General features: G+C 50.7%; 3 protein-coding genes across 15 annotated transcripts in view; 1 reads left to right on the top strand and 2 right to left on the bottom strand.

Annotated features, from left to right (window-relative positions):
* The window catches only part of Dctn1 (dynactin subunit 1), a 34,351-nt gene extending 27,340 nt beyond the window's left edge, over nucleotides 1-7,011 (bottom strand). For 7 of the 11 annotated variants that reach the window (XM_052720506.1, XM_052720508.1, XM_052720513.1 and 4 more), the window contains exon 1: nucleotides 1,121-1,261. In XM_052720506.1, coding sequence (XP_052576466.1) covers nucleotides 1,121-1,183 — 63 coding nt within the window. In that variant the 5' untranslated portion in view covers nucleotides 1,184-1,261. Of the gene's footprint in view, nucleotides 1-1,120; nucleotides 1,263-6,928 lie in introns of those variants that run through there. The other 4 variants (XM_052720507.1, XM_052720516.1, XM_052720515.1 and 1 more) reach the window with 2 other exon arrangements.
* The window catches only part of Wdr54 (WD repeat domain 54), a 19,642-nt gene continuing 6,934 nt past the window's right edge, over nucleotides 168-12,875 (top strand). The window contains exon 1 of the mRNA XM_052720539.1: nucleotides 168-405. Within this exon, the coding sequence (XP_052576499.1) occupies nucleotides 308-405 (98 nt within the window). The 5' untranslated portion in view covers nucleotides 168-307. The remainder of the gene's footprint in view (nucleotides 406-12,875) is intronic.
* The window catches only part of CUNH2orf81 (chromosome unknown C2orf81 homolog), a 6,366-nt gene continuing 3,519 nt past the window's right edge, over nucleotides 10,029-12,875 (bottom strand). The window contains exons 2-4 of one of the 3 annotated variants that reach the window (XM_052720524.1): nucleotides 11,882-12,103; nucleotides 11,573-11,794; nucleotides 10,029-11,455 (exon numbers count right to left, since the gene is read on the bottom strand). In XM_052720524.1, the coding sequence (XP_052576484.1) occupies nucleotides 10,088-11,455; nucleotides 11,573-11,794; nucleotides 11,882-12,103 (1,812 nt within the window). In that variant the 3' untranslated portion in view covers nucleotides 10,029-10,087. Of the gene's footprint in view, nucleotides 11,795-11,881; nucleotides 12,104-12,875 lie in introns of all 3 variants that reach the window. The other 2 variants (XM_052720523.1, XM_052720525.1) reach the window with 2 other exon arrangements.

Below are 12,875 nucleotides of genomic sequence, written 5' to 3'. Positions count from 1 at the left end.
CATTCAACAGCAGCAAATCTCACACCCACAGCGAGTCCCACTTGTCTCAATTCCATCTGATTTAGTTCTTTCCCCTGAATCAACCATTAAAGATCCTGGCACTAGGACCCAGCAGGCAGGGAGCACCGAGACTGCGCTCTACTGAGGTAGATGCACCATTTCCCAACTTCAGCAAAAGCCAAGGCAGCCAACAAAGGCACAGCTGAGGTGGCGGAGCCTCTGCCGCCTGGGCAGCTCATCAGCCACTCCTCAGAAGCAGATCAGACCGTCCTTTCTTTTTTAAAACCCACATCACCACCTGATCATAATGGAGATCAGTCTCCTCAAACCACCATGCAAAGGCGTATCCATAGCAACCTCAAAAGGAAGGACACAGAGATGCTCCAGTGGCTGCAGCAAAAAAAGGTGAGTTTGTTTCTCCTCTATCTATGCCACCTACCTTTCTCCCTCCACTCATCAGGGGTAGGCCCTGCCTGCAGATCTTACCCACCACACCGACTGGGAAAACTCAAAGGTGAGCTAAGAACCAAACTGTAACATAAGGATATAGGTCTGCACAGTCCCAAAGCTGAGTGACAGAATGCATTCTCCTTTTCTGGAGGATGGAAACAAGGTCTCTCTTCTTAGTCACTGTTTCAGGTGACAGTCTCATCCTTCAGTATCTGACAAGCAGCCAATGGGTACTTGTCTTGCTGGGCAATCACTCGAGAATTTGCAAATTCCCCTATGGCAGGCAGCAATGGACCCCACCTCCCTGCCCACTAAAGTGCTCCCTTCTCTAATGCCTTGGGAGGATTCCCATTTCTACAGAGATACTCACCAAACACGAACACTAAGCCTAATAAAAGCCTGCATGCCCTCAAGATCCCTTTCTGTAAAACAGCAATATACTCTGACTGGACTGTTGTGAAAACCACAGAAGGGCTTGGGCAGTTCAAAGCTAGCATAGACCACATACCTCCATGCGCTCGCGAGCACGCGCGCGCACACACACCTGAAGAGTACTTAAAAACTGAGTCTGGGGTAAAGCACTCCATAAATGTCAGCCACTATCCTTACAGTGAAGACGGAAGGCACAGGCCTCCAGCTCAGAGAGGCTCTGCCACACTCCTGGGCTTACCTCAAGGCTCTTTCTCTTCACTCTGTTCAGCTGCTTTGGGCTTCTCTTACCATATCCAAGCATCTATTCCTGATGGAGTTCACACTGATCACCCTAGCCCTCAGCAAACAGCCTTGCTGAGAAGAAAACTGAGCCTATTAGGGAGGAACTCCCCTGCATCCACCACGGTGTCTTCCCCGATCACTCCTCCTTCTCCTCCATTACTCTCCACCGTTTACCTCCTCTTGAGGACTTCATTTCACTGCGCCCTCTACTGGTTCTCAGACATCATCACAAAACCTGCCCCGGCCTCCTCAGTTCTAGGACAAGCTGCTTCTTCTATCCTTGCTGTATCCTCTGCTGGCTGCCACTGTGTCTATTCTTTACTCTGCCAACCTGCTGGCCCCCCTCAGTTCCATCAAGCCCTGCGCTCCATACTGCTCCACTGAAGCTGTTCACATTTTCAAAGTCAAAGAGCCTGGTGACCAGAACATCTCAGCTCCCCAACCTCAGGGGCACTTGTCAAGCTCACCCTGTGTGGCTACCCTGAAGCAAATGAAGATGGATGGGGACCCCCCCACCCCCAGAAATGGTCTCCTTCCTGACTTCCTGAGCAGCCTTCCTCACAGGTACACCAATCCCTGTCTCCTCTGTTAGCTCTCTCTATGTGGCTGGAATAGCCCATCCCCCCACTTCACCAACCACTCTCCTGAAACTCAGAGCCCACATCTCCACCTGGCTGCTAGGCCTCACAGACCACTCAAGTTCAACATGCCCCAAAGGCACCTGCATCTCCCTCCTCAGAGACCCCTCTTCCATATGTCCTCTTTGATCCTGGCACCACAGTCTACTCAAGTTAGATGAGTCTCCTTCCACAACCCCCTCTTATTTGAAGCAATTAGTCATGACTCAGGTTAATTCTGTTGCTGCAGCCTCTCAGATTCATGCGCTCCTCCCCATCCTCCTTGGTCTAATTCCAGCCTAGCCATAAAACACTTGTTACTACAAGAATCTCCCCTTTACATCATCTTTTTTTTTTTTTTTTTTTGGTTTTTCGAGACAGGGTTTCTCTGTGTAGCTTTGCGCCTTTCCTGGGACTCACTTGGTAGCCCAGGCTGGCCTCGAACTCACAGAGATCCGCCTGGCTCTGCCTCCCGAGTGCTGGGATTAAAGGCGTGCGCCACCACCGCCCGGCCCCTTTACATCATCTTAAGCGTCTCCCAATAGCCTGAACCCATATTCTAACCCTTCAGTCTCTCCATCATCGGCTTCCCAAAGTACCACTCCTTGTCTAAAATCTCCCAGTGGGGGCCAGTGAGATGGTTCAGTAGGTAAATCTGCCACCAAATCTGACAACCTGAGTTTGATTCCCAGGACCCATATGATAGAAAGAACCAGCTCCTGCAAGTTTTCCCTCTGACCTATGTTCATATGCACATGTGTGTGGGGACACGGACACACACACACACACACACACACACACACACACACACAAAATGTTTTTCTTAACTGTGAACAGCAATAACCTCCCCTTTGATCCCAAAGTTCTCACATTCCGGCTGCTTGGATCTACTTCCCCTCATGCCCTGCAAATATAAGAGTATCACCAGGATTGCACTCTTCATCCATCACTACTTAGCTCAACAGTCACCTCTTTCCTGAAATTCCCCAACTTCTCCCTGTACGGTCTGTTATTTCTCTGCCCTAATGTAGACACCTTGGACAAAGTTTAGTTACAGTGCTACACTTTCCGAAAATTCTGCCTACCAACCTTCCTAGGACCGAGAGCTTTACCCTCAGTGTCTAAACACTGAGCACAGTGCTTTGCCCAGAGCAGCACATGATATTCCAAAGTTACTGTCCTAGCCTGGCTCTAGATATATGACCAGGCGGTTTCAGAGAAGAATGGCCCACCCTTGCAGCCCACATGAGTGGTTAAGAGGGCTTGCTGGGCAACCACGAGGCCCAAGTGCAGACTCTAGAACCCACCAACAAGCTCCAGCACCGTGAGGGGTGAAGAAAAGAACTGCTGGGGTTTGCTGGCTGCTTCAAAAGGAGGAAGGCATCCCAGCACTTGGAAGGCTGAGGAAAGCATATCTCTAGGAGTTTGAGGCCAGCTGGTCTATATATCAAGATTCAGGTTAGCCAAAGCCACATGTGAAACTGTCTCAAACAAACAAAACAGAAAAGTCAGAGTATTAGAGGATGCCACTGTCTTTGACCTCCAGGCACAAGCACAGGGACACACACCCTGACCCACATGTATGCATATATCATACCACACTCACACATATACACACACACCACAGGGTGGGGAAATATGTATGTATGTGTTACATACATATATATACATACACACAGACAGACCAGACAGACACAGCAGTGCATGAAGCTCTTTCAGATAGGAGCCTAAGCCCAGGTCTAGAAGTTGATGCTAACACACAATCTCAAGCTCATATTCTTCCATGGTAAAGGAACCACAGACCACAGACAGGCTCTAAGTAAAATGCAGACCTTCTGAGAAGGAATGTTCTAAAGGCTCTGAGGGCACCAAGGCCCCACTCTCTGCTGCTGTGAGGCCCCTACGAGATAAGAAGGGACAGGGAAAGGTCAGGATACACATAAACTTGACCTATCAGCCAACCTCAACTAGTACTCCTGAACGTCAGAAAGAAAACATCAATAAGTCAAAGCCAGAATCTCCAAGATGGCAAGGACCCTAAGATGCATTTGCATCAGGCAGTCTCTTACCTTGTCCTGGTCCATGGACACACACTCTGAGTAGCAAACATCACAGAATTGATAGTCAGACCACCAGTTTCCAGAACAAATCAGTCATGGATGACAGGAGACACTGAGAATCCAGTTTCTGTCCCCTCCCTAACTAACTAGCCTCTAAAGCAGGCCATATCAACTACAGTCCTAACCTCCACCTCCAGGTGGCCACTGCTACCGGTGGAGATGGCCCAGGGGGCAGCAGCTGATGTTCTTACGAGTCTCCAGCCCTCTGACTCTTCCCTTCCAGTGTCCTCTCGGTGCACTCCTGTCCAGGCAGGCTTAACTGAGCACCTGCACCCTCCCTTTCTCCCCCGTCAGCACTCTGCTCTGCAGGGGGCAGCTTTGGAGATTAAAGCAAACCATTTCTCCTTTCTGGTGCTTCATCTGCTGCTCTGCCAACCTTACAGGAAATTACATCAAATGAGATCATGCCCATCAGTTCTGTAACCTAAGTTAAACATGAAAGCAAGGCATCACTGTTGTATCATCGGTCCAAGTCCTCTATTACTATGCAAACATCTCTGCCTCTCTCCTCCCCGACTTCCAACCACTTCTTACAGCACAGTGAGATAACTGCGTTCTCCAACGCCGCCCTGCTCACTCATCTGCCATCCTTCCACGCCGTCTCCCTTCTTGCTATCTAATGATCCTGGTTGGGGTGTGCACAGTCTCACCTGTGCACCGCTGCAGCTACTTCCAGAGCTTTCTGTACTCCTGCACACCACACCCATCCTTCAAAGTCCAGCTAAAGTCCATCAGTGCAAAACAAAGACAAATTAAAGAATGAGTTTTCTTCAATGTGGTGAAAGAATTAAGGACCAATTCAATTTGAAGAAAAAAGCCAGAATATCTGTCATCAGATGCTGTAAGAGTCAATAGTTTCCCTCAGCTTCTGTCAGTTTTTTGAAGGGGGGCCTCACTCTGTAGCTGAGGCTAGCTTGGAATTCACTGTTTGTCCAGACTGTCCCCAAACTCAAAGCAATCTTCCTGTATTGTCCTCCCAGGGTCTGGGACTACACACATGTATCATACGCACAGCTGAAAAGCCAACTTTCTATTTTATTTTTGTTTAAGTAGCTGGGGCTGTCCTAGAGCTCAATATGTAGAGTAGGCTGGCCTCAAACTCACAGAGATCTGCCTGCTTCAATCCCAGCACTCGGAAGGCAGAGTTCTACAAAGTGAGTTCCAGGATAGCCAGGAGTACACAGAGAAACCCTGTTCTGAAAAACAAAAATTACAACATAAAAGTTGAGTACCACCACACCTGGTAAGAGTCAACTTTTTAAAAAGAATTTGCTTTTCTTTGGTTTCACTCTAATAGACAGCCTAGACAAGAAGGATGGATGTTGCAGAGGTTTATTTCACCAACCTCCAGAACATCTTTAGTGTGCTATCCCATGAATAAGATGGAATGTTTTATGCCTGTAATCCTAGCAACTGGGAAGTGTAGGTAGCAAGGTCAACCTTGACTACACAGGGAGTTTGAGGCCTGCCTGTACCACATGAGACCCTATTAAAAAAAGAAAAAAAAAAGGCGGGGGAGGGGTTGAAAGGGAGAGGAAGAGGCATGGAGAGAGACTTTATATCTAGTTATTTCCCCATTGTTAGAAATGTTCAAACCAAATTGCAAAATTTGCCACACTGACGAGGATATCATACATGGAAGTCAACTGCAACAGAGGTAACTGGGTTAGAACCCAGCGCTGAGATGAGAGGAGGCTGAGAGCTCTCCTAGTCCTGACGCCTGTTTTAAGGTCTGGACAAAGTGACTGAGCCATGGCAGCAGATTGTTCTACACAGCAGGCAGCCAAATGTGTTGGTCAACTCAGTGGTACGCTGCTGCATCTGCTCCCAGACCAGCAGCACTAACATCACCTGGGAGCCTGTGTTACAAACGCAGACTGGATTAGATTTATGTTTTCACCAGACTCTATCAAACTAAACACACACTCCCATTAGAGTAAAGACCATTGGCACACACTGCCCCTTTACAATGGTGAGTTTCTATTTCTGGAAATTCATTTCCCAAACTGCACCAGATGTTAAGCAGAGGCACGACCAAGAACAAAACAGGCAAATAAATAAACAAAACCCAGTATTTCCCAGTCTAGTTTGGGAAATCTCCACATACACCCTAATTGGAGACTTGATAAATACCACGAGCACACTAAAAGTTGTGAAATAGTCTGTAGTTGAGAAAACCTGAAGCATAAACTTTCAAACATATATGACTACAAAGCACCTTACAAAATAAAAGTTATGGGGGCTGAAGAGATGGCTCAGCAGTTAAGAGCACCTACTGCTCTTACAGAGGACCGGAGTTCAGTTACCAGGACCTATAGCCGGCCGTAAGTCCAGCTGCAGGGTTCTGACATCTCTGGCCTCTGTGGAAATCTACACTCATACACTTTCTTTTTTCTTTAGGTTATCCTCATCTCTTTAAATACAGTGCAGTTCAGGCTTTGGCAGCACAGTAGGCTAAAAATGCCATCTCTAGACTCTCGGTACCTTATGTACACTAGGGTACCAAACGGCCAACAGGCGCTTGCTGCTCTCCGCGCTGCTATAAATGAGAGTTCTGTTTTAAAGATGTGCCTCCTTCAAAACAGCAGTTTTGCATCTGTGTGCTTTAGTCGTTGTCCAGGCCATAGTGAGGAGGGCTGTATAACCAAGACGACTTCGCAAGGATCATGGTGCCATCCTAGTCGGACCCCAGGACAGGGAGTAGTCACACAGCAAATGTATTTCCAGACCCCCACGTTTGAACCTTCTAGGATTATTTTTTTGTCTTCAGTTAACACAAATTCCCAACCACGTGTCCACAGGAAACCTGGGCTCGGTACCGATCAGGGCAAGCAGGGGCCCCTCGCAGAGCTGGAGGCTAGTGGGCAAGCCTGGGAGAAGCTCTCGCTGGGGCCCCAGGCCCGCGCCCTCCCGTCGGGGTGCCGCCCACCCTCCGACCCCACCTGGCCCGAGCCCCGGGCCCCCTCCAGCTCTGCGCGAGCTCCGGGGCAGCTCAGCAGACAGTTGGTGGGGTCGCCACCCGCGTACCTGCTGTCAGGGCTCCGCGCCCGGCTCGGCCCCGCCGCCGCCCGCCGCCCGGGACTTGCTGCCCCGCCCCGCCCCGCCCCGCGGGCTGCCCCGCGCGCAGCCCGACCCCGTAGCGACCGCTGGAGCCCTCAGGTCCCAGGAAACTCTAGAGTTCTGGGTACAGTCTCCTCATTCTTGCAGCCCCGCCCTGGCTGACAAAATCACGCAGAGCGCGGCAGAGAAGCCATCGATAAGGCACTGAGCTGGACACCTGCGGCAGGGTGCACGCGTGCGCACGCGCACTACGCCAGGGTAGTCGATTAGGACCACGGTGGAGAGGCTCGGCGGGGTGAGCGCCCTCTGCTGGCGGAGGACCCGGGGGACACATTGGGAGTTTTTATATTGTTTTGGTCTCTAAACGCGATGTATATGGAGTCGGGGAAGGGAGAGATAAACTAAGATGTCCACACCTTTTCTAGTCCCTCTTCAGCTGTTCCCCAGGCCCCCAGAACTGAACTGGACCAAGAGGTCTGCAGCATTGAGGGGCATTTCTTCAATGGAGGTGTTGTTGAAGACTCCTGTCTTCAATGTCTATTTGCTAGCATTTTGGAGTGTTAATTGGCTTGTTAAAACTAGCGATAACCCAGTACTAGGAAGGGTGAGGCAGGAGGACCGCTCCAAGTTCTAGAGGAGCCTGGGTTACCAAGGAGGAAGGATTGAACAAGTGTACAATGGTACCTACAGGCAGGCATGAAGGAAGGATTGAGCAAATGTGCAAAGTTACCTGCAGGAAAGGGAGTTAGGATTTCACAGCCGGGTTCCAGTTCTACCTTCAGTTCATTAGCTGTGTGAAATCCTGCGCTGGTTACTTAACCTCTCATTGCCGCTTCCTTATTTGTGGAATGAGACTGTCTGTGACAGGATCTAGAAAGGTTGGACATCTCTACTAGCATTCCTTTTCACTCCCATTTCATCTTTTAAATATTTCCAGTTATTCTCAACATACAACGCACTCCTACCATTCAAAAACCAAACTCCAGCTGGTAAAATCACTCAGTAGGTAAAGGAACTTTGCACAGAAGCCTGACAAGGTGCGTTTGATTCCTGGAACCCACAGGAAAGTAGAAGGAGAGAACTGACCAAACACACACACATTGACTCACACCCACACACATACATACACCATACACACATATACACACCACACACACACACATACACACACACACTACTACTACTACTACTACTACTACTACTACTACTACTACTACTACTACATAAAATACAGTAATCAAATTAATACTTTAAAGTATTCACTGAGCCAGGCACAGTGGCACATGCCTTTAATCCCAGCACTCTGAAGGCAGGGGCAAGCTGTTCTCTATAAGTACAAGGCCAATCTGTTGTTTTAGCAAGTTCCAGGCCAGCCAGGAATTCATAGTAAGACCCTGTCTCAATTAAAAACAAAACAAAACAAAACAAAACAAAAACCTCAGGAGGCAGAAGCAGTTGGATCTCTGAATTTGGGGCAGCCTGGTCTATAGAGCAAGTTCCAGGACAGCCAGGGCTACACAGAGAAACCCTCTCTTTAAAAAACCCCCAAAAAGAAGAAGAAACCCCATGTCACCCCCCAAAAAAAGTATGCACTGAGAAGCCTCCCTTTAATCCTTGTTGCAATCTAGCCCACCCTCCTTGCCTGCTAAAGGTAATTAGCTATTAGTTTCTCTGTCATCTTCTAGATGTTTTATTTAAATACAATCACATATGAACTTAAGAGTTTTACTCCTTCTGTTGCTTATGCAAAGGGTAATAGAATATATACATCTACAGTCTGCCTTTTTCCTTTATAGAATAGCATCTTCTGTAAGATTCATTCATTTTACGTGTATGAGTGTCTACCCACCAGGCACATGCACATGGGGAGGTCAGAAGAGGGTGTCTGATCCGCTGGAGCTGGAGTTAGAGATGGTTGTGAGCTGAGCTGCCTTGTGGGTGCTGGGAATTGAACCCAGTTCCTCTCTGGAAGAGCAACCAATAAGTACTCTTCACTAACACTGACCCATCAAATTCAAACGAAGGGAGGGAATCTTTCCTAGTTGTACAAGCCAGTGTCTGTAATCTCAGCACTTGGGAGGTTGAGAGATCAGGAGTTCAAGGCCATCCATGGCCTATAGCCAGACTAGGCTGCAAGAGACCCTGTCTTGAACCTGTGTCCTCGTTTGTGGATATGCATAATTTCCTCACTGGATTCCTCTAGTTACTTTGTTTCTAGTCCTGTGCATATGTTTGTGTGTGCACGTGTGCATTTGGAGGTCAGAGGTTGACCTGGGTGTCCTCTTCAATCACTCCCTACCTTATCGTTTTTGAGACAAGGGCTCTCACTGAACCTGGAACTCCTCAATTCTGTCTGGACTGGCTGACCAGCAAGCCCTAGGGACCCTCCCATCTACTTCCCCAGTGTGGGGTTATAGGCGCTGGGACCTGTATTCAGGTCCTCAATGCTCTGCTCTGCTGTGCACAGCAGGTGCTTTACTGGCTGAGCATCTTCAGGCTCTGTTTCTAATCTTTTGCTGTTGCGCGTTGTGCAAAGCATAGGGTACATAGGACATTTCACATGAGCAGATTTATGTGTATGTTGTAATTGTTTAAGATTTATTGGATATGTATGATCGTTTTACCTTTAAGTCTGTATGGTACAATGTTTTCTTGGCACACGCAAAGTTCTAGGTTCAATTCCCACCCAGAACACAGGAGCAAAAAACAAACAGAAAAGAATCGATTTTTCAATCCAAGATGAACTGACTAAGCTCCAGGAGTCAGGAAAGCAGGTTGAATTCATGTATCGAATCACTCCATGAATAATCTCAGTTGTGCCCTTCCCTGTTGAAAGGGCGAAGTTCTCCCTGGGAGCCAGAGTGTCGTCCCCCCACTCCCCTCCAGTCCTCACTTCTTCTCCTTTAAGGTGTGTTTGAGGGGGCGGGGATGTGTCTAGAATACTTCCGCCGCCAGGGAACAGCCTGATCCCTAAGGCCTGTCTCCTACCGCTAATAATGACAACTGTGCCCCCTGGAGTCCAGACAGAGAGTAGACAGCCTTGGAAGAAATGGCACCATCTCACCAGTCAGTTCCTGCTGCAAGGCATATTTATTTTGGGCAAGGCTCAGTTCCCAGTGTGGAGGCTCAGGACCCAGAGTAGGGCACAGGCTTGTCTGGGAGCAGGCAGGCTTTGGGGGTTTCCTTCTTTATTAGCTGGGTCACAATCACCTGGGGCCTGGGCACCCCTGTCTGGATGGGTTGCTGCTCAGCCGCATGGGAAGTGTCTCCCTCACACTCCTCCAGGGTGGCAGCAGGGCTGAGCAGCTCCTGGGTGCCCCGGTTCCACATACTCACACCAGGAGTCAGCTTCATGGTGTCTGAAAGAACCAAGGGCTTCCACAGAACCTGGGACGTGGCCTCGAGGACCTGGGGCGCCGCTAGGGGCCATCCCGAGTCCTCCGAGGCGTCATCGGCAGCAGGTTCCTGGCCCTGTGGAGGCACGCGGGTCCGACCGGCCCACAGCTCGCCCAGCTGCTCTGCCTCCCGCTCCCAGCCGCTCGGCCACTTAGCCCGAGGCCAAAGTTTGGGACTGGGGCTGCGGGCGACTTCGGGGGGGATTGGGTTTCTGGCGAGGAACCGGAACCCGGGGCTGAGGAATGGCATCTTTGAGCCGAAGCTTGGTGAGGATTGGGCCAAGTTCAAAGTGGGATCGGGGCCCAAAGCACTGAATGGAGCATAACACTGGAGAGGGAACCTTGAGGTAGAGACGGGGGGTTTAGAGTGGGCGCGTGAGCCGAGGGCTTGGGGCCCGCTAGCTGAGGTTCGGGCCCCAGCTTGGCTCTTTTCACCCCGCGGGCGCCCGCGGTATATTTCCAAAGGGCGCGCTTCGGAGTCTGGGTTCAGGACCTCGGCGGTTGGGCGCACCCAGTGGCGGGGCAGCCGAGCGGGATCCAGGCGCACCACCGGCGGCTTGCGGCTTTGCGCAGGCTGCGGCGACCGGCAGGGCTCTTCTGGGGTGGGCACACTGAGGAGGGGCACAGAGCCGTCCGAGGAGGCGCCGGGCATGCCTCTGCTCTCGAGGTTCAGCCGGTCTCCTGCCGCGTCTGGTTGAGGCACGCAGAGGTAAAGATCCTCGAGGGACAGGTGGGAGCCGAGGGATGGTCCCTTCTCCTCAGAGGCCTGGAGACTGACAACTTGGGGCAGACCCAGGGAAGGCTGGGGACTGGGGACCCGCACCACTTCCAAGGAAGTCAGTAAGGACTCCTTCGAAGGCAAGATGTGACTAGGCCATAAAGCCTCTTTTGAAGACGTGGCCAAGATGTGGCTTTGCTCCTGGTCATCGGGTTCTTCCAAGACATCCCCGGGCTCAACTTCCTGAAACACCTCCAAGTTGGGCGTGGGTCTTGGGGTGACTCTTGGCTCGGCAGAAGGCTCTGGAGATGCTGTTGGCTCCTGGGAGTCTCTGTCCGACCACGGTGAACCTAAAAGGAACTGGTCCGGGTTCCCAGGTTCCTGGGGAAACACATAAGGGTAATGAGATGTTGGAAGTGGGGGAAGGACCTCACTTCGTGGTCCTGAGCGGCTCCGGAGGAGGCTTCTGTCGGAAGGAGGCTCGGGGCTTGGGCTTACTTCGCCTTGGAAGTGCTCCTCTGCACCCCCGGGTGTCGGCGTGTGCAGTACAGGCACAGAGCCCTGGGCCCAGGCATCCGTGGTGCATGCCAGGGGCTCCTGGTCCTCGCCCCACGTGGGGTCCTCGGCCACTGCAGATTCTCCCTCATCCCGGGCCAGGAAGCGCCACTCAGTGATCTGCAGCATGGCCTCTCGGGCCTGGCTAATGGTGAATGGGACGCACTGTGGAAGTGAGGGAGGGTCTCAGCCTCACCAGGAGAGGCGGGAGAGGTAGAAGATGGGATCTGGAAGACCCAGATCTAGGCCCACCTGCTGAGTCAGGTAGACTTTGAAGGCACACTCCATGACTCGAGCAAGAAGGTCGGCCAAGATGTCACCCACTACGTCCTCGCCCTCCTCCAGGGACAAAAACGCAATCCATTCTGCCTCATTGAGCCGCCCAGGCACGATGTCCACCTGCGGCACTGGCTGGGTGGGCGGCCGGGCTTTTTCAGCCTTGGATCGGGTCACCCCACGGTCTCGCGCCTGCCTCTGTGGGAACGAAACGGGCACTCAGGACAGGAAACGGAGGGGATGGGACTGATGGGCTAGGTGCTAGAAAGACGCTTTCTCAAGATGTTTACTAAGGAAGAAAAGGGACCAGGACAAGGCGCCTCACTCAATCTGCGATGCAGCGGAGGGACACTCTGAAGGTATGCGGCTCAATGTAATACTCATAACAGCTCATTAAACAAGGAAACTGACACTTGTCAGAAGCTAGCCCTCACCTGTTTGGATGCAAACTGAACCCCAGACCTAATGATGCTCAACTCACAGCTCTTGCTGTTTGCGTTACTGCAGTGTCCAAGTTCTTGAGAGTTCAGAGAATTGGAATCTGAGTCATTGAGGTCACTAGAACTTAGTCTCTTCTGTTTGAGGTTTGAACAGTCTTGTTATGTAACCCTGGCTGGCCTGGAACTTGCAGCAATTCTCCTGCCTTTGCCTCTCAAATCCTAGGATTACAGGAATGTAAGACCATCTGTTTGTCCGTTGCCTTTTTGTGTATGTGTGTACTGTAGTTCTGGGGATTGAACCTGGAGGCATTGTACATACTCTATCACTGAGCTAAACCCCTAGGCCTCTTTACTTTTTTGTTTGAAACAGATTCTTTTTATGTAACCCTGTCTGTCCTGGAACTCTCCTTATATGTAGACCAGACTGGCCTCAAACTCACAGAAATCCACCTGCCTCTGCCTCCTGAGTGCTGGGATTAAAGGTGTGTCCTGTTACCCCCAACTCTCTTTTTACTTTTTATTTTGAGATC

Source organism: Peromyscus californicus, unplaced genomic scaffold, assembly GCF_007827085.1.
Source record: "Peromyscus californicus insignis strain IS unplaced genomic scaffold, ASM782708v3 Scaffold_6__1_contigs__length_162567912, whole genome shotgun sequence".
In the NCBI taxonomy this organism is placed as follows: Eukaryota; Metazoa; Chordata; class Mammalia; order Rodentia; family Cricetidae; genus Peromyscus; species Peromyscus californicus.
The sequence above is the reverse complement of the archived record's forward strand: the minus strand, read 5'-3'. Positions and strand labels throughout refer to the sequence as shown.